This window comes from Numida meleagris, chromosome 5 (genome assembly GCF_002078875.1).
Source record: "Numida meleagris isolate 19003 breed g44 Domestic line chromosome 5, NumMel1.0, whole genome shotgun sequence".
NCBI lineage: Eukaryota > Metazoa > Chordata > Aves > Galliformes > Numididae > Numida > Numida meleagris.
This window is the reverse complement of record NC_034413.1, coordinates 17,258,933-17,278,470: the sequence shown is the minus strand read 5'-3', so window position 1 is coordinate 17,278,470 and position 19,538 is coordinate 17,258,933. Positions and strand designations below refer to the sequence as shown.

At 38.3% G+C, this 19,538-nt stretch overlaps 1 protein-coding gene across 5 annotated transcripts in view; it reads left to right on the top strand.

The window, feature by feature from the left end:
• The window catches only part of WDFY4 (WDFY family member 4), a 130,675-nt gene that overhangs the window by 26,417 nt on the left and 84,720 nt on the right, over positions 1-19,538 (top strand). For all 5 annotated transcript variants that reach the window (XM_021398004.1, XM_021398005.1, XM_021398006.1 and 2 more), the window contains 11 exons: positions 1,719-2,329; positions 5,005-5,098; positions 10,915-11,129; positions 11,900-12,012; positions 12,700-12,907; positions 13,192-13,268; positions 13,972-14,190; positions 15,183-15,367; positions 16,670-16,901; positions 18,693-18,844; positions 19,391-19,502. In XM_021398004.1, coding sequence (XP_021253679.1) covers positions 1,719-2,329; positions 5,005-5,098; positions 10,915-11,129; positions 11,900-12,012; positions 12,700-12,907; positions 13,192-13,268; positions 13,972-14,190; positions 15,183-15,367; positions 16,670-16,901; positions 18,693-18,844; positions 19,391-19,502 — 2,218 coding nt within the window. The remainder of the gene's footprint in view (positions 1-1,718; positions 2,330-5,004; positions 5,099-10,914; positions 11,130-11,899; positions 12,013-12,699; positions 12,908-13,191; positions 13,269-13,971; positions 14,191-15,182; positions 15,368-16,669; positions 16,902-18,692; positions 18,845-19,390; positions 19,503-19,538) is intronic.

Below are 19,538 nucleotides of genomic sequence, written 5' to 3'. Positions count from 1 at the left end.
TTATTTTGGTTTAGTTCATGGACAGCAAAGTGAAAAGCAGTGATGTGTTAAACATTGATTTAGAGTTTAATTCTACCTTCTTTACCAAGTGTGAATGGAATTCACTTTTCAGCACTATATAGCAACTGCTTCGGTGATAAAAAAAAAAATACCATGTTACTCTAAACTTTGTTGCATCTTTGTTTAGTTTTTATAGCTTTGATATGAAACAGTAAACTTAACAATATTCATGCAGAAGTTGAGTACAGTGTCCAAACTAATATGAAAATAAATGCAGTTTCAGTGTCTAATTCTGACAAATGATAACTGTATTAAAACATAATGTAAGCAAATGAATTTATTATCTGCGTCTATTGGGACTGTGATTGCATTACACACAAATTCAGATTGATATGCTAATATATATTTAGCTGTTAAAGCCTGAGCCCAAATGTAATTAGCAGTACCATATTCCAGTGTGGCACGTATACAATTATGAGGAATAACAAATAATGGAATGTGAAATAAATTCTGTTAACGTTAACTGAGTTAGGGGGTTTCCAGCAGACATCAGTTTTATAGATTCAAGGCAGAGGAATACTAACTCATTGGCGATTAAATTCTAACTAAGTTAGAGCTGGAGGAGATGTGGTTACTGTTGACCTTCTCTGAAATGTGTTAAAGCCATCCTGATAACTTCAACTCTGAGTTATTAAATTTACTCCCTGTTCAGAAGTCTTTGCCTGCTTTGATACATTATCATACAAAATTGAATGGCAGTAATGGTGTTTTTCTTCCCCCTCTAGTTCTAGAAACCTTTTCTCAGAGTCGTAGATCCCGTTACAGGGAGATGCATTTGTTAGAACTGTTCCTTTTAGCAGGTTGTGAAGTGAATTTCTTTCACTGGATACCTGTAGGAAAACTTTATTTTTAAAATGATCTCATTCTATGTGAAAAGATGCAGCCTGGAAATTGGAGTGTCTCTGGTGCCTGAAAGGCATCATCTTTACAAAACAAAGAGTGGAACATCCAAAAAACCTGGGATGGATTACATTAAATTGCAGTAGACTGTTTCCCAACAACCTCTTGTTTATTTTTTTCACTGACTTTACTTCCACTACTTTAACTCTTAATGACTTTACTAGATTTGTTTTGCAATGGCAAGCCCATGGCATTAAAAATTTACAAGTGGAATACGTTGGTTTTTATGCCTGAGTAGTATTGTTAAGTGACACTTAACATATAACCTGATTTAAGCTCTGTGAGGATAGAAAAAACCTGTGGACTTAATTGTCTTTGGATCTGACTTCATGGCTTTTTTCTTCCAAAGTGTTTTTTTTTTTTTTTCCAAACTCAAGATTTCTAGAGAGAGCTTGAAAAGATTGGTCAGAGAAGAGGCAAATGTCTGAAATGGTACCTCCAGCCAAACTAGCTAGAATAAGCAATGCAGGAAATTGATTTCTTTGCTTTATTTCTGTGAGCACATTCACTGTTCACAGGTTCACTGCATGGAATTTCTCTTGAGAATGCATTCTGATCTTGGATGCTTGACTCCATAGGTACATGGGGAAACATAAAAAGAGAAACGTTACGCAGTGGTGATCTTGACTTAGACCAATGTTTTTTGTTCTCGATAGTGAAGTTTCACTGAAAGAACTTCACAAAAATCATGTAATTTAAAAATATTCTACAGCTTATTTAAGTTGTTCTTTTGTTTCCTTTCTTCCCAATGTTTATAGTCACTCTTGAGAATACTGAACAGTCCCAAAAGTCATTCAGCTTTCAGAACTTGCAGCGGATTCAATGGACTCCTGTCTCTTCTCTCAGACATGGAAGGTGCCTTGCAGGAACCTCCACGTGGGCTGTGGGCAGCAGTTGGACAGAATTGCATATTGGAGCTTGTTTTCTATACACTTCAAGGGATAACAGCCGCTCTGCACCTGGACCCTGTAAACAGCAACTTCTTTCAGAGGAACGGCCTCTTTGAAAAGATGGCAGAGGATCTTGGGTCACTTGGCTGCTTCTGGACACAAAGAGAATGGCACACCCCTCTGAGCCTTGAGAAGATGAGGACATTTGCAGAATTCTTGGATGCAGCTTTCTGTTCTTCAGAACCTTTCCCAGCATGGCTGAAGAACTGCATATGGATTCTGAGTTTTCTTGATCATATGGCCAGAGGAACCCTCCATCTGGAGAATTACTTCAAGGAAATAAAGCCAGAGATTGGTGAGGCATCAAGTGATGATCAGGAAGGAACTCAAGCTCAAGGAGAACATCCTGTTTTTTCCAAAAGACCAGCTAATGAATTACATGCCTCTACTTATAGGTTATGGGGAAACTCTGAAGAGAAGTAAGTTCTGATTTACTACAGGAAATATAATAGTAGGAGTAGTATTTTATATGGTAGTTAACAGGCAAGGTGTGGCAAAATTTCCCTAGAACAAATTAATCATACAATCCCAAATCCCAGGTCTTCAGACATCAGAAGTCATATCTTTTTGAAATGGTAAACATGAATGTTTAGTGGAGCAGTGGGACGCAGAAGACTGAGAGTTATGCAGTTATTGCTGAAGGTTCTGGCATGTGCAATGTGTGAGCAGGACTGCATTCTGAGGAAAGGTTATTTGAGACTTGAAGCTAGCATTTAATCTCTGAGTATTCCCCAATTTATTTTGACTTCTTTAATGATATAGAAAGATGTTTCGAATCATCTGATAAAAACAGAAGCTTCTGAATTGTTTTAGATGCTCCCTTATTCATGTGTGCCCCCACACTCATGCACTGATTCATCTACTTGTACAACTTAAAGAAAAATGAAAAAGGAATGGTCATGAGCATTCCTGATATAATGGAGTATGGCAGTAAGGAAAGACTATATGAGAAATCAACAAAGCTTTCAGCTATGAATCATTTCTGAATTATTTGCATTTCATAATTTTTTGAGACCTTAAGCCACTTTGTGTCTGCAGTCCTCTCAAAAATGTTTCTGATTGGAATTGCTGTTACAAACATTGAACATAACCTTTTTAATGGGCGATTCCTTCAACCTTTGTTTTAGACTGTCCCTCAGTCATCACTATATACAGACAAGGCTGAATGTATTCTGGCAAGCTGTCAGTTTTCATGACGTACAGCATGTATACTTCTCCAGTAGTAAACTTTTTTTGAAAATAAAACTAAGAAATCAAGTTCTCAGAGTTCCTGCAAGCCTGTAGTTCCCCTAAAGCAGCTTCCTCTTAGCTGTACTCCACACTCACTTCCCCCTGTAGAAGGCTTCAGCAGGGAGCTATGCAAATTGAAAGGAGGAACTTGAGTGCAGTCAGTGTTGGTGGTCTGAGATGCCCTGTCCTGTGACATGGATTTAACATGCCCTGAAGAGGGGGAGAGGGATGTGATAGTTCTAGGAGCCTGTGACTCAGAGATGGGAAAACTAGCATTTATACTGGATAATATTCATAGCCCCTTACACTGTTCTATGGTCAATGATGCAACAAGCTTCCTGGTAACAGGGGAATTCACCCTTTCATTTCCATCTGAAAAATGGCCCTCTGTGTTCCTGCTCTGGTGTTAATGTTTGAACCACCTTCTGTTTTTCCTTTTGATCCTGGTGATTTGAGACCGCTTGCTGCACGCTATGTAAGTAAGACTGATCATTCTTTGGGAGGGAATCTGCTCTTTGTACCCACCCCAGCAGAATGGTTGCTGCAGCTGCTGTTGCATGGATTAACTGTGCTAATGGCTCTTTAGGTTTGTTATGGCTTCTCATTTTATCCCCAGGCTGTCTTACTTGTCTTACTTACAAGTAATGGCCAGTGCAGAGTGTATTTGGGATCCATGCAGTGGTAGTGATGGTGGTAAAGGGAGTAGTATTTTGAGGCTAATTGGATAACCCTCAGGCTGGGATATTTGTAGGAGAAAGGAGTTGGTACATGGAGACAGCTTTCCTACTGAGGCAAGCCAGCAAATGAAGGCCTCTTGGAAAACCACAGAGAAGCACAGAGTTGAGACTTAAATGATACACTTATCTGATATTCTTGAGGGAGTGAGTATCCAGTCCTGACAGGGGACTAGTTTGGTACTGGTCAGGGACTCCGGATTTTCCTTATTTGTTTTGTTCTGTGCTTAAAAGACCAGGGCTAAACCTACCAGGCAGTGTTCAAAAGTAAGAAAACCTTTGCAAAGTTTTAACTATTTCATGGTTTCATTTATCTTTCAAAGGATGACCTTATTTTCTTGTCTTCAGATGTTTATGATATGGTAGGTCATGTTTTACATTTTCTACATGTCATATTGGTAATATATAACATTCATATATGAAAGAAATTATGGGATTCTGAGGTAACCATATTTCTTCAATGATCAAGTCTTTAGAAAAATTGTTTGTTAAAACAGTACACACTGCCTGGCAATTTATTTTACAGTGTTAGAGATGGATAAATTGCAGGCTTTGGGAAGTCAGTTTGATTACAGTGGGCTTGAGCTGAAAATGAACTTGCGAAAGGAGACAGAAAATACAGCAAATGAGCTACTGCGTTTGAAGGAGTGCTTCTTGAGGGTGCAGTAGGAGTTATTTGTCACTGTGTGGCAGTGTGTTACATGTTACTTGCTGTTCTTAGACATTTAGAATAACAGGTGTTAATAATGACCTTTTATCCTCCTTTATGCCCCTTGTACAAAATTTTAATGCCAGCTCTTATACCTTAATACAGCCTATGAAGCACATTGTGATACGTTTTTTTTCTGTCTAATTGTGTCTGTTAGTGTTGTCTTTGCTTTCCTCACAAAATCCATTTGGGGCAGGTGTTTCTGAGAGCGCATCACAGCTCCAGTTCGGAGGTGCGCTCAGAAATGATTCTCTGATCATGCTGAACCTCTGGTGCCTGGAGTAGTTACTGCTATGAATGCTGAGCCTAAGCCTAGTTCCTGCCAGGCAGTTTTAATGCTGTACTCTGCTGGTACATTGGACATACCCTCCTTGCTGCTGTTAATGGTAATATTAAGTCTTAAATGTTTTTTTTCCTGCAGGTGGGAAATGAGAGACTGTGCCATTGTAAATCCAGGTGCTGTCTGTGTTATGGTGAGGCTGCTGCCACAGTTGTACAAAGAGGGACACTCTCAGGTGAGTATGAGCCATATAGGTTGTCTACTACTACTACTCTAGCTTCATTTTTGAGAGTTTATTATTATTACCATGTTGGAAAAGAGTAGAATTTACCATGGAGTTCTGGCAGAGGAGCAGCACAAATTTCACTGTGTCAGTGGAGATAAGAACAATTAAAAACTCACGGACATCAGTTTGACTAAGCGCTCGTACACCTATCTGATGCAGCGCATTGGTCTGGGTTCCAGGATGCTGCAAAGGCAAGAGTGAGTAAGATGTTTTTAGTTCCATTTTTACTACAGAATGTGGAGTCATACACAAGGAATGAGATGGGGAGTGAATAGTTCTGCTTTCTGAAGTGAGGTCATGCATTTCCTCAGGGTATGAGTGAGAAAAAACAGGGGAAATAAGCCTGTAAGAATGATTTCTTCATTTCTGCACTCGAGTAGAGAGATGGTAACAGGGCAGGTGAATGTTTGTTACTATAAATTCTGTTTCTAATATAATGGTGAAGCTGGCTTAAGCAGCATGCCTCCAGCCTCTAAGTTCCATTAGAAAATAAGCATAGCAGTTCTGCTGGTTGGTTGAAGCTTTGTCCTTGTCCAGCTGGCCTCTAACTACAAAAATTACTGTTGTTCCTTTCAAATAAACTATAATTAGTTAAGAAAATGTTATAAATCCTGTTTAGTTGGCCAAATTGCATGTGTGAACACTTCTGCCACTGCCCTCACTTAATGGAGTGTATATGGTCAGAAACTGCATCATGGTTTCTTGAGATGATAAAAGAACACAGACACTTGTGGAGGCACTATATGTATTCTATGTACCCAGGCACAGAAGTTAGTTGAATACGGACAGCCATCCTTATATCCATTTCTAGTGCCCCCATTCTGCACCTTCCACCTTTCTTTTAATCCTGAGGAAGTCTGCTGAAGCCATGTGCAAGCATAACATTTTTGATGTGAAGATGAATGGGTTCTGGAGAACCTTAGTAAAAAGCACGTTCACCTATGGTGGCTGCAGCTAGAACTGCCTGACCCTGAGACACCACAAACTCACAGGCACAAACTGCACCAGCTACATCTCTTTAATATGCAAATACACCAGCAGTGCAAGCACCATTACTTATTTGATGTGCTCTTCAATAATATTCCTTTTAGTCCCAAGGACTTTGTTTTACAGTATTTTTTCATGTACTACATTTCCCATCTGCAACATAGTAGCCAAAATTTCTTTCAAAGCAATCAACAATTTTACCTGTGCCTTAGTGTCTTGCCTATGTGGCTTTTGTTTGCAATCCTGAGTAGGCTGGGCTGTTATATCTTTTATAAAATCAGATGAATGGTAGCAAACAATGAACTGAACTAGCCCACTGACAGTTGTTGAAATGTTGCTAATATATCCAGCAGCCAGAACAATCTGACCCTTTAGATCTAGCAGTCCATAAGCTTACAGCATTAACTTAAACTCCTCTTTGCTTCGTCAGCCCTCCCTTACAGACAGGGAATCAGAACACAGAACACATCAGAATCAGTAACTTGCCTACGTTATATTCTGCTGTCTTACCTTAAATATTTGAATACAGTTAGCGTACGTGCAGAGAGATTGAAATAAAACCAGATTGTTCATCCAGAGCTATGCAAGGTGGGATTGCAGCTAACTGCAGGCACATCTCAACTCTGTAACAGAACCAAGGCATCAGCTTTGAAATTTTGATAATAATTAGTTTCTGAAAAACAAGTAGGATGGTTAATTGGATGAGAGAACTCTATCAAGGATGTGCATCAGAGTTGACTCTGTGGCTGAGCTGTGAGAGCTTGTGAGACCCTCAGTAGATGGCAGTGTTCTTAAAAATATGAAAGTCCAGAGCACAAATTCAAGCAATTTCAATCTTGTATTTAAATCTGTTCATCTTTCCTTCATTTCTTGTTCCTTTTTTCTTAGCTAATAAGAAATTCTTACTGATAGCGCTTGCTTAGTATTGCTGTTGTGAATAGCATTGCCTCAGGTGGAATGGAATTACTGTTATGCTCGGTAGACTCAATAGAATTTAACATGTCTTGAAATTTTGTTCATCAAATGGACCACAAAAAAGGATGGAGAAGAAGTTACCCATATTTTTTGTGACTAATTCTGTTTAAAGATGCTGAGAGAATGAATGTAACCTTGTGTACTGTTGTTTGGGCAACTGGGTGTTGCTACCAGGTAATGACACAAAATGCTGGACTTAAATACCTTTACTTTTAATGTATGCCACTGCATGAACACTTGTGAAATGCCTTCCTGGAACATGCAAGTCAGGCAAGATCTGATGCAACAAGTGGAATTAAGTGACTTAGTGAAGGAGGAGCTACTGGGCAGAAACTGAAGGAATTTCCCCTAGAGTTTTCCTCTGTAACAAATATGGTGCTATTTTTTTTTCAGTTTGATAGTTGTGAGAGATGAAGTAATTTCTCTGTGGGTAGAGCTTTCTTAATGAAGATTTTCTTTTAAGAAATCCAAAGAGGCTTCTTGCACTGAGTTTAATACTGAGTCAAATAGCATATATTTTTAGGAGCAGTGGTGAAGAACAGATAGTGTAGCTCATGTCTTAAAGCTTGTTTTGCGCTATGATAGATTTTTTTTTTTTAAGGAGTCACCCTGAAAAATAATCAGAATCAGGCCCGGTCAAGTGTTTTGCTTGAATGGCAATGAGAAAGCCCTGCTTTTAGAGAAACATTAATGGAACTCAATAAAAGCAACGTGCTTTGATTCTGACCCTCAGAAATAATATCCATTTCCTGCCAAAGTTGCTTCTGGTTGGTGACCCTTGTCAGACCCAAGCAGTAATGGGCTAAAGCAACATTGAGTATGTTGGCACAGAAGAAATAATAAAAAAAAATAAAACAGACTGTGTTGCAGATCAACCATTTCTTCTGACTGTCCAGCTGAAAATTAGAAGCTGAGAACAGATATTGCTGCAATTTCTAGATATGATAAAATCATTTAAATGTCATATGGATATGAAACCTTGCTTAGGAGTCTTTAAATTCCCAAGAGACAGTCTTGGAGTTGGTAGACGTTGTTCAGAGGTACTGGTCTTATTCTTCCATGGGACTAATATGTCTAAGCCAGTTCCCATTGAACTGCACATAGTTTGATCACATACAAGATTTTTCCTTCTTATAATGCTGCTTATTTACTGACTAATTATGGCATTATTGCATGTTTCAATAACTAAGTACCAGAATTAACCATAATTAACAAAGAAATTCTAAAAACTATAGAAAGGCTTTGTTGACTAACTACAATTGGTCAAAACCTGGTACTATATTTTCTCTAGAAGGTAAGGAGCAGACCTGATATTCAGTTCTGCTGATATGAGATCAGATACAAGTTCTACCAAGGTGGAAGATGAAATCTTGATAGAGATAAGATAATTTATGTGGTACGGTTAAGATGGACATAGTTAGATCCATCTTTCTAGAAAAGTAGAAAAAGTTCATGTATGTAGTTCATAGTGCTTTTTTTCCTATTTTCTTGCAAGGAGCACATGAGCACCAGTCATACTGTAAGTTTGTAAAACTAAGTTATACAGACTGCCAGCAAAGTAAACTTTGTTAAGGCCAGTGAGTGAGAATAATCAGCAAAATGTTGTAGAACGGGAATGTGCTTGCAGCTGGGAACTCTGCATTAGGAATTTTAGCTATGACCAATTTTTGACTGATTTTTTCTTGATAATACATATTTTAAAGAGTAAAATGTGCAACTGATTTTCAGAAGTAGAACCAAACTCTACGGTCAGTGGATTTTAAACTCATGGATGTTCACTTTTTCTTTTGAAAGCATTATTTAAAACCCTGAGTTTTTGAAAACATTATTTTTGATGCCTTGATTTCTTTGCCAGGTAAGTGTAATCTATGTTAGAAAGTTAACTCTAATTTTCTGTGAAGGTCCGATAGCTTTTCAGGTGAGATGTGTACTTTCTTTTTCCAGATGCACACTCAATTATTGAAATATCATTCTTAAACACAAGAAAATTGAAAATCCTTATGAAATTAATCCTCATCACTGAAGGTTCAAAGTTCTTAATCATTTTCCACATCATATAATCATTTTAAAATGGAGTAACAGTGATTTAAAATCAGCTACCAAATTTTGAAACTATAGGTTCTTAGGAACAAGAATCTGGGAACTACTTAAACAATCTGGGCAAATTGCTAGTTGACATTTTGCCCTTTTAACTCTGATCTGAAGCAGAGCTGTGAGCCCAACTGCATTCTAATTGCACCTTCAATATCTTGACTCATGGTGCAGGTAATATGTGTTAGGAAAATCAATCCATGTGTATAGAAACAGACAGCCTTATTTTCTGACCACTGTTAATATTTCCACTAAAATCTCATTTTACTGGAACTAACATCCCTGAAAATAGCACATTTTATTCAAAACAAGGCAATGCCAATATTGACAAAGCTGCTAAGCTGATGAAAATATCAATATTTTTATGCCATTATGATTTTATTGGATTTATTTCAGAGTAAACCAGTATTTTCACTTAGCCAAGACCTGTACCTTTCTTTATTAGTGCTCTCATGGCTTTATGTGCTCAGAGGCTTTCCTTTTTCCAGTCAAAAAATGGTGTGAAATAACAATTAAATGTTCCAAAAAGATGATAGTGAGATTTTGATACTCACGGTAGAATTAAGTTCCTCTCTTTTGAAGAACAGTGATGTAAGTTTGTTCTGATGGGGGATTTCTGTATTTATTTGGAAGCACATTGGAACTTGTGTCACTAGGAATGAATGGTCTGAGATGGGAGAAAAGATTTTTCTGAAAAAAATCTCAGGTATAAAAAATAGTTGAGTTTACAAAAACACAAGTATAAGTTCTACTGCCTAAGTGTTGCAATTAAGGTTTATGGTTGCTGGGTACTTTAAAAAGAAATGTTCTGTAAACTTTTTATCTGTCCTGTATTTGTTTTTAGCTCTCCAAAGTGGGCCTGTATGCAAAAGAGCTTAATCACACTTCACGCTTAAACTAGTTTATTCAGAATCCAGTGAAGTTCCTTTTTTGTGTGTGTTATAAAATAAAACCCGAATGTCATAATCTGTGTGCCTGCCACCATCACTGTTGTTCTTTTTTTTAAAGTTTATGTAGCTGTTTCCTAGTAGAGCATATCAGAAAGCCAAAGAGCTCTTGAGGATGAAGAACAATAAAAAGATTTATTTTTAAATATAATGCACAGTTACTTTTGAGTGAAATCTAGTTTGGTCAAAAGGATAGGCTTCATTCTTAAGTGGCAGCAAATTGTTCTCAAGATAATTTATGAGAATTCAGATGCTTCTTTAAGACCATTAAGAAGCAGTGAAGAAGTAAAACATCAGTTCAGCAAAACCTGTAAATGTTTAAGTGTTTAAGGACTTGGCTACGTTCTGTTTTGTTTAAACAAGAGTGCTTTTAAAACAAGGAACAGATCATGTCAGTGTGACTCCCCATGTTAGGTGTGTTCTGTGTAACTGGATTGGTATTGAATCTTATGTCTAATAACCTGCCCTAGGTGTTTCCCTCGTTTGCATGAGAGGTGATTGGTATGTCATCCTTTGCTACTACAGTGGTGTGGCAGGAAAGCTTAACTGCAGAGAGCTGAGCAGTTACTCAGATGTGAATATATCCAGACTGTTAAGGTGCACAGTTTTGTAGAACAGCCACACAGTTGCACGTGAGAGTCTGGCTTTAAGGGTTCTTTTGAGGGGCTAGATTTCTATGCCTAGAGACTCTGCAACTGCAAAATCAAGGTCACTTGCCATGTACAGTTTTAGTTCCTGGTTGCTGACCTCGGATCTGTCTTCCAGATTTCTCAGGAAATCCAGTGTGCTGTGGCTGATCATATTCAGTCCCTGGTGAAGTCGGAGAAGAGCCGCCAGGTGATGTGTGAATCTGGCTTGCTGAGCACTATCATAACTTCCTGTCAGGACGCCTTCCGCAACGAGAGCCATCCGCTGCATTTGCCCCTCACAAGAGTTTTTGAGAAGCTCGCCTCACAGTCTATTGAGCCAGATGTGTTAAGGTATCACATGATATTTAATTGAATGAATTTGCTGTAGTGGTGCATATTTTTGTGAAGTCCGTGATAGTTGGGACCTCCATGTTACGCCTTGATTCAGCAAGATGGGATATATGATTAAATGAATTACTGAAACTGGTATGTGTTTAGTCTCCTGCATCATCTCTGCAAGGGTTGTAAAGCCATTTGTGAATGATAGCTAATTAAGCAATTGTAAAACAACTAGAGTTATTTAGGATTACTCTGCCCTGGTATGAAGATGCTATTTCCTGAAGAGCTGAAGTGATTCACTTAGTTCAGGCCAATGTTAATGACAGATACAGAAATAATACAGTGTAGTTTTGTTTCTGTGTTGAGGACATACTTTTTCTTTAAATTCTCACAAATGCTTGGCATGAAGTTCCTAGTAGAGATCAGAGTGCAGATATGTAGTGGATTTGTCTTAATAAAATATTGAACTGAAGTTCATTTAAAAAAAAATCAATAGATTTTGAGGGGGAAGGGAAAATTAGTAGTAATAAAAAAGCATTGCTAAAAAAATTGAAACCTTTGTTAATTTTTTTTCCAACAGGAAAATTTGAAAGGGACAGTATAAGCCCAAACATTTGTGATGATGCAATAGAAAGCATTCCTTCTGTTTTATTTGAGATATCTTTAAAATTTTGTTTCCAATCAGAAAATTGTTCTCCCTTGTCTTGAATTTTACTTTCATGGTTACTATTACTCCCAAATATTGTATTGATTGTATTTTTTTTTTTTATATCGTCTTTTAGACAGTTTCTTTGTTTGGGAGGTTCTTTATCAGTACCTTCCCAGCCCAACACAAAGTGGACTGAGGTCCTTTTGTGTCAGGAGAGTGATTCATCTAAAGCAGGTTTGAATGAAGGTAAGCACTCAATGAGCAGCCTATTACTGATACTGTAGTTGGGCTATAGATGTCTGTATAATGACAGAAAATTGCTATTGGAATGAGTTGCTCCAAGCTAGTCACAGTTGGAAATAGTTAAACATGAATAAGAACTGCTTTTTGTAAACCCTAGGATATCCTAGCAGTCTGCCTGTTCACGTGGTCTGTTTGCTATCCCAGTCCTTTCCCTGTTATGTTTTTCAGGTGAAAAACTACTGTGGTAGTATTTTGCACTTCTCATGCTTGAGATACCTAATACAGCAAGGTGCAGACTTGAGACTTAAATTCTTTGCAGTCATTTTTTAGATCTTCTCCTATGTGTAGATTGTAACCATTTATGTTATGACGCTATTGACAAGTATGAGAAAAATGGAACCAAAGGCTTGGGAACTTTTTACTGGAGTTGGAGTTCAGAGCTGCCTGAAGACATGGGGGGAAACCATGATGGTCTGTCATTTCTGCAAACTCATCTATCTTGCCAGCCTACTATTTTGAGATTCCTTCAGTGCTATACATTTGTCCACTGTTGAGAATTTCTGCAGACTGCTGAGGCTGTATTTGTTGAAGAGCTAATGACTTATGTAGTGCTAGATCTTAGCACTGGTGAACTGAATATGGGCAAAGCATTGCAGTAATAACTGATTTTGCTCTTTGTTCATCTTTTAGGTTCAGAGGGGGTGGTAGCAGACAATAAAACTGCTCTTCAGACAGTTGTGCCTCTCAGCAACTCACCTTGGGTGTCAGAGAGATCTGCATTGGCACTCCAGACTGCAATGAGTCTCATCTCCATGACATCACCACGAAACTTACAGCTCCACAGCACTGCTTTGGCCCCATCATTTGTGGAGTTTGACATGTCCATGGAAGGATATGGGTATTGCTGCTGTTGTTTTCCTCATTTGCTGCTTTGCACTCTTTCCAAGATCTTATTCTGGACACTACTATTTACATCTCTCATCTTAGTTATTCCTTTTGCCCTTTAGCTGCCTTCTTTGCAGCAGAGTTGCCAACATATTTGGCCTAGAGAATGTATGTCAGCTTATTGCTGACTGCATGGACTCTGTCTTGCTACCTTGACTCTGCAGTATTAAGACTCTGATGCCCTTTAGGGGGATGACTTTCCATTTCTGATGAAAGAGTATTTGCTTGCTTTCATAGGTGCTTATACCTCCCTACTTTGGCCACTGTATTGGGCCCAAGTGCAGAGCAATCTGTCTCGGGTGGAATTGGCATGGGTAAGTACTTTCTACCTCACCTACAGCTTTCTGAAAACACTGATTTTTCTGGCACGTTAAAGGCATTCCATTTTTGTAAGAAATGGTAGCAAATAAACTGTGAGCTTTGATAGACTTCCATCTGTGTCCCAGTGCAGCTCTGAGCTGTGGAACTCACTCAGCTCTCCAAAATGAGACATTAGATGCAGCTTAGCCGTGTTACATCTTGACATTAACTTCAACAACGTAAATTTAAATCTAGCTACTAAGAAAACACATAAGAAATACCAGATTTTAGAGTAGTCTTCCAGGGACAGAATAGAAATTTTGTCAGTTAACGTTAGATAGGATTCTCCTACAGTTGAAAATCCTCTATTTGGTTTAGTGGGAAATGGCTATTCATACTGTACCTTTTGCTTCCTGAGCATTATGGATTCTGATTAAAGTTGTTTCTGGCTTGGTCCTACCCAAATGATGAAGTCTGTGGCATAGGGATCTAGTAATAACTTCTCAGCAGTCAATTTTAGTTTAATTATACATACACACACACTTGTGTGTGTATGCAGTCTCTGATATTGAAGATAGGCAGTAAAATCTAGTAAAACAGATGGGGAATTAAACCTCAAATTCTAATGCTGGGCTACAAATCAAACAGCAAAAAGTTCGCTAATGTCTGCGAAGAGAGAAATCACCTTCCTAACTACCTTTTGTTTCCTATCTACAGGCAGCAGAATGTTCCCTCCCTCAAGTGGTCTGACTCTCTCCTGTTGGTTTCTGGTTAGCAAATTTGGTGTGGTGCACAACAGTCACCCACTCCGTTTCCTCACTATTGTGAGGCACATGTCAAGAACAGAACAAGAATTTGTTTGCTTTTCAGTAAGCTTCTCCCCTCAGGACTGTTCCTTGGTCATTTCCACAGAAGAAGTAGAATTCCAGCCACTTGGTGAGGCTTTTCTCAGTCAAGCTGCAGTGTTGTCCTATGATTAACTGGGATTTTTTCATTAGAAAATTTCCTCTTTTTATGAGTACCCAGGATGTTAATGACACTTTGTCTCTTGTTTTCTTGCAGCCTGTAGTTCTTGATCATATTTAAGTTTGCTATAAGTATTGAGAATTATCTTGAGGCCTGCAAGAAGTGATAAAACTAATGGATACTCTAGGGAAACTTATGAACGTCAGTTATATGACTGTGCAAATCTGTGAGGACTGGATGTGAGGAGCCAACTGGTTCCTGTCTGTTCTGTGTGGCAGCTGATAGGTTTGGAGACTAGGACTGAGGTGTTTTGGAGCAGTCTAGCTTCCTAATCAAACAGCTTATTTTATTTCCTCACTTTTAATGTTTTCTATCATGGAAGCCTGTTCATTTTTGTTCCTTGTTGGCATTTGTCCCTTTCTCCTCATTGAGTACAGTAGGTACTTCAAATGTGGATTTGATTGAACTTTCTAGAGGAGGCTGGGAATGGAGTGGGAATAGTAGGTGGGAATTTCATGTGCAGTTCTGAGTTGAGTGCTCTCATTCCTGTAGATGAAGTTAAAAATCCCAGCTTGCCACTTTTTATAAGAACTACAAATTAATTTACAGAATTTTATCTATTGGATGTGCTAGGAATTTCTGTCAGCTAACTCACTGAATAGCCGAGGGGCTTCTCATTTTAGCTAACATCTTGAATTTGTCCTAGTTCTCTCTAGTCTTATGGCATTGAAGCAGGTAGCAGGTTTTATTTGGGAGTATGGCACACTGTATGCTGGAGGAGTCTTGGAAGTTGTGTAAGTCTCAGGTCCCTTTAGGGTAAGTTTTATAGGCACTGAACAGAATAGCATCAACTCACTCTATACTCACAGACTTGTTATTTCTGTCACATTTGATAGTTGTGTTCCAGAGGCAGGGGGAGGTGACAGAGACTTTCTGTTGACTGTCTACTGTTTTTGTTACAGATATCATGGAACCTGAGGGAGAGGTCCAAAATCTCTCCCCATTTCCAGAGCAAGTCCGGTTTGGCTGTGGCAAGCTGCTGATTACTGGCCAGTGGCATCATCTCACAGTGACAGTTGCTAAAGAAGCAAAGAAGAGCTGTATTGTGTCAGCATTTATAAATGGTCAGATGCTTGGCTCTGCAAAGGTAAGAACTGCGTAGAACTAGTGCCTTACAGCTTAGCATTTGCATTCCATTTTTGTATCCCTGTGCACATACCATGTCTTCTCAGTGCAGTCATGATATTTGCTTACATTAGATGCACCTATCTTTACTGCACTTGAATGGAATCAAAAATCCATATGAAGTAGGAAATACCTGTACTACTGTTTAGAAGTTTATCAGCTCACACTGATGCTTTGAACTAGGCTGTGCATTTTCTTTGTTTTCCCTTCCCCCTAGTAAGCAGGTAACTTGGCAATATTGAGTGGTTATACTCAACCTGAGAGTCAGGTTTACCTGGTTTACAGGTACCCCTGGATTATGTTCATGAAAAGCAGTTGTACCTTCCTTACAGTTTTCTTTCTGCATAAGAGTCTCAGTTTTTACATAGAAAAATGGTGAATTAAAGAGTTCTTAGTTTGTGTGAGATGTCACGAGAAGGCAATCTACAGGACAAATGAGAAAAGCCCTTAGTTTCTATCATCATTATGCTCCTGGTTTTGAAGTTAATCTCAAATAATTACTGAGATTTGATTTATGGATTTTGAATGCTGCCACCTGGCAGTGTTAAAAATGCAGCGTATTTCTATTGCAGCTCTAATTGGTGTGGTGTTTTTTAGTTTGTGGTGTTTGGGTTTTTTTTAAGATTCCTTTTATTAATTGGAACTTGTAACCTTGATCTTTTCCTATCAGTTCCCATGTTTCAAATCAGTCACAATATATGCAGAGCTCACTTGTGTGCTTTCTACTTCCTTTGTAAAAGCAACCTGCTTAATTTCAAATATTCTCTTTCACATACTTGAGAAAAATGATCTGTCTTCTAAATGCCTTTTGGGACCTATATCCATTTCAAGAATGAAAATTTAATTTAATTTGCCTTCCTTCAAATGAGACTGAAAGTCATCAATAAAACTAGGCCTCAGCATTGCAATTGATTAAAGAATTCATATCAGATATGTTTAACATACAGTGAAACAGCTCATAATAAATAAAACAAGCATTTAGTAAATAAAAGATGGTCCCTATGTTGGGGTCTCTGACGTGATGCAAACTTTCTTGATATGTACAGCGAAAAAAAGATTGTGTAATAAACAAGAGTTGCACAACGGTTGTTAACAACATCAAAAACTGCTTTTGGGTTGTGGAGGCAGGTAGTGGAGGGGTGAGAGAGGCGTATGAACTTCATTAAGGAGAGAAGAGGCAGGCTGTACCTTTTGGAACAAGACCAGGACCTCAAGGGACCCTGAGTGTGCTGAGTCCTCTCAGTAAATTCTTCCTCTATTGCAGATGCGGTATTTCCAGACATTACCAGGTAGTTGTATTTCCATGGATCCCTCTTCTTTTATTGATGTCTACGGGTTCATAGCTACTCCTCGAGTTTGGAAACTGAAGTCCTCCTTGATTTGGCGCCTTGGCCCTACATACTTGTTTGAAGAAGCCATTTCTGTGGAAACCATGGAGATGATTAATAAGCTTGGTCCACAATATTGTAGCAATTTCCAAGCAGTACAGCTTCAAGGTATGTGATAATTCTTCTTCGACACTATTTCTTTTTCAGGCCAAAGTTCTTTTTATATTTGTAAACTGCCATTAGAATTACAGCTGTGCATAAAACTCTCCCTAAAAGCCTGGAATTCCACATTAATGGGCGTTGTGCAAAACTGTAGTAAGATGCCACGGGGATCTTTCTACATACTGCAAAACAGAAAGGAAAAAAAAAAGGAGGGGGGAAGAATCAAGAAGCAATTTTACCTGGATTTTTAAAGCTGAAGAGTAAAGAGGGATAACATTTCCTTCAGATGCAAGATTGCAGTTTCTGTAGGACAAATGTTAAGGAAGGTGCTTTGTAACAATGACCTTCTGCATTTATGGTACTACAGAAAAATATGGCAGTGAAAGAAACATCTGTCATTGCAAATGTCTGCAAAGTATGGTAGAGAGAGAGGGAGAGAGGGGTAGGGGAATAAGTTACATTCCATTTAATGAAGAGGCTTTTTAGCTAAAGCATATTATTAGCTTCAATTATTAAACAAGCAGATAAAATATTTCAGTTATTGATTACTATTTGTTCAACAAGTAGTGCATACCTCTCTGTATTAGAAATCGGAGGTGAAATAGGATGATCATCTCCTGTTAGAAAAGAGCAGAATAACCCCACGTAAGGATGTGCTAGTCTAAAACAGAAGTGAACAGACTGGCTGAAAGTCCTCCTTCAGAATGATGTCTGTATAGGGGGAAGAAAAAACAATCTCTTACTCCAGGTCCAGGAGGAGGTGTGGGGTTGAGAGAGATATTAGATGAAAAATACATCCCTATAACAAAAAATACTAATAGAAGTCAGGTGGATTTGATTTTTTGAAGTACTGAGTCTTCATAAAGTCTGTGGTGCTTGTTCTCTTTTGCATGCTGGTCTTCCCAGATGACTTCAGAACAAAACCTGTTTTATAACTATCTGATTCCAGCAATGTCCTTGTGCAGGAAAATCATGAGTGACTATATAAGACATAATCAGATTGTTGTGAAATGATCCTTCTCTCTGCCCCCATTTGGGAAGTATCTCACATCTCCCTACTCCATCAAAACATCCAGAGAAACTTTTGAAATGGGAACTTTGACTTTTAAGTTTCAGCACAAAAGCCCTACATACTGTGCTAATTCTGTTTGCCTTTAAGGGCTATATTGACCATTACTAAACAGTTTCATAGCTCAACTGTTTTTCTAGTTTATGAAATGGTCAAGTGCAAGATTAAAAAAGTTTTTATTCCTACTTGCACTTGGAAAAGTAATATGTACATTTTTTAAAAGAAAAGCATGTATGAAATTATTACAACTGTTAAACTTCTGAATTTGGTACTTTTCAGTAGCTTCCTATATGTCATAAGTTGGAAGCTCTGAACTTTTGCCCTTGTCCTCTTCATTCTGTCACATGAGTCCCTGCACCTTGTACATCTGAGAAAGCCCACATAAATGTGGAAGATACCTGAAGTGTTTTCTCTGTCTAGACTGTTTATACTGAGCAGACAGAGAAAGTTCTAATCTGGACTTCTGAGCTTCATGAGATACTGGGATAGGATGTAGCATATACACAAAGACACAAGAGGAGACAAGCTAAGCATATCTTCTGGTGCTTGTGCTGGCAAACTGCCATGCACTGGGTTGAAGATTCAGGGATTTTTCTAATTCTAGTTAAGTCAAAATTAAATTGCTGTCTAAACTTTGGTTTCCTCCAATTATTTTTCAACTTCCTCTCTTCTATCCCACTTGCTGAACTTGAAAAATTCTTTCAGAGGATTAAAGTATCTCATTTTAGGTGAGGGCCAGTTTGGTGAGCATAATCCTGCACAGCTCGTGGCAGAAGAGAAGATTTCTTTTGGAATCAATGCTGTGTGCTCATCTTTCACTACGATTCAAGATATAAAGAACTCTTACAATGAAGTGGATGGCCGTCTGGTTGCTAAAGAGGTCTCTTGTTCTCCTTATTCCTCATTTCTTTCACATGTTTTCTCATTTCTGTTTGGTTTACCTAAGCAACATTTGTGAATTCTCTTTGATCCATACCGTCAGTGATTCATTTCAACTTCTTTACCCATTCCTTCAATTTGACTCTATTAATTGTTTTAGATTTCATCTGTAGAGAGGAATAGATGGAACAGTGTGAACACAGTAGTAAAAGCCTGTCTTGAAACAGCAACAAATGGCATAGTTTTAAGGGCTATTGATAATTCATTTACTTAAAGCCTTCTCAAAGATTCTTTCATATGCTATTATTGCATTCTTGTCAGAGCCAGGCCTACTTGACATGTCGAAATGATAGAGTTGTGCAGTGTTTTTGGTGGGTGGATGCTTGTCCTAATGATCAACTTAGAAGAAAAAGATCAGTTTTTATGTGCAGGGCACTTTTTCCTATTCTAAAAGTAAAAAATCTGAAATATTAGAGCCTTTTCTTGTTGCTTTTTATCTTCCCAGTAACTCCGCTGTTTTTCCAAGGTTGTCTCTTATTTGTTTCAGATTGGGATTAATTCTCGAGACAGTTCAACTCCAGTATTACTGGCCAAGAATATTGCTGGACACCTCTCAGGTTCTCTGCGGACTATTGGATCAGTTGCTGTGGGCCAATACGGTAAATGCAGAATGCTTTAATGTTTGAGTTTTGTGT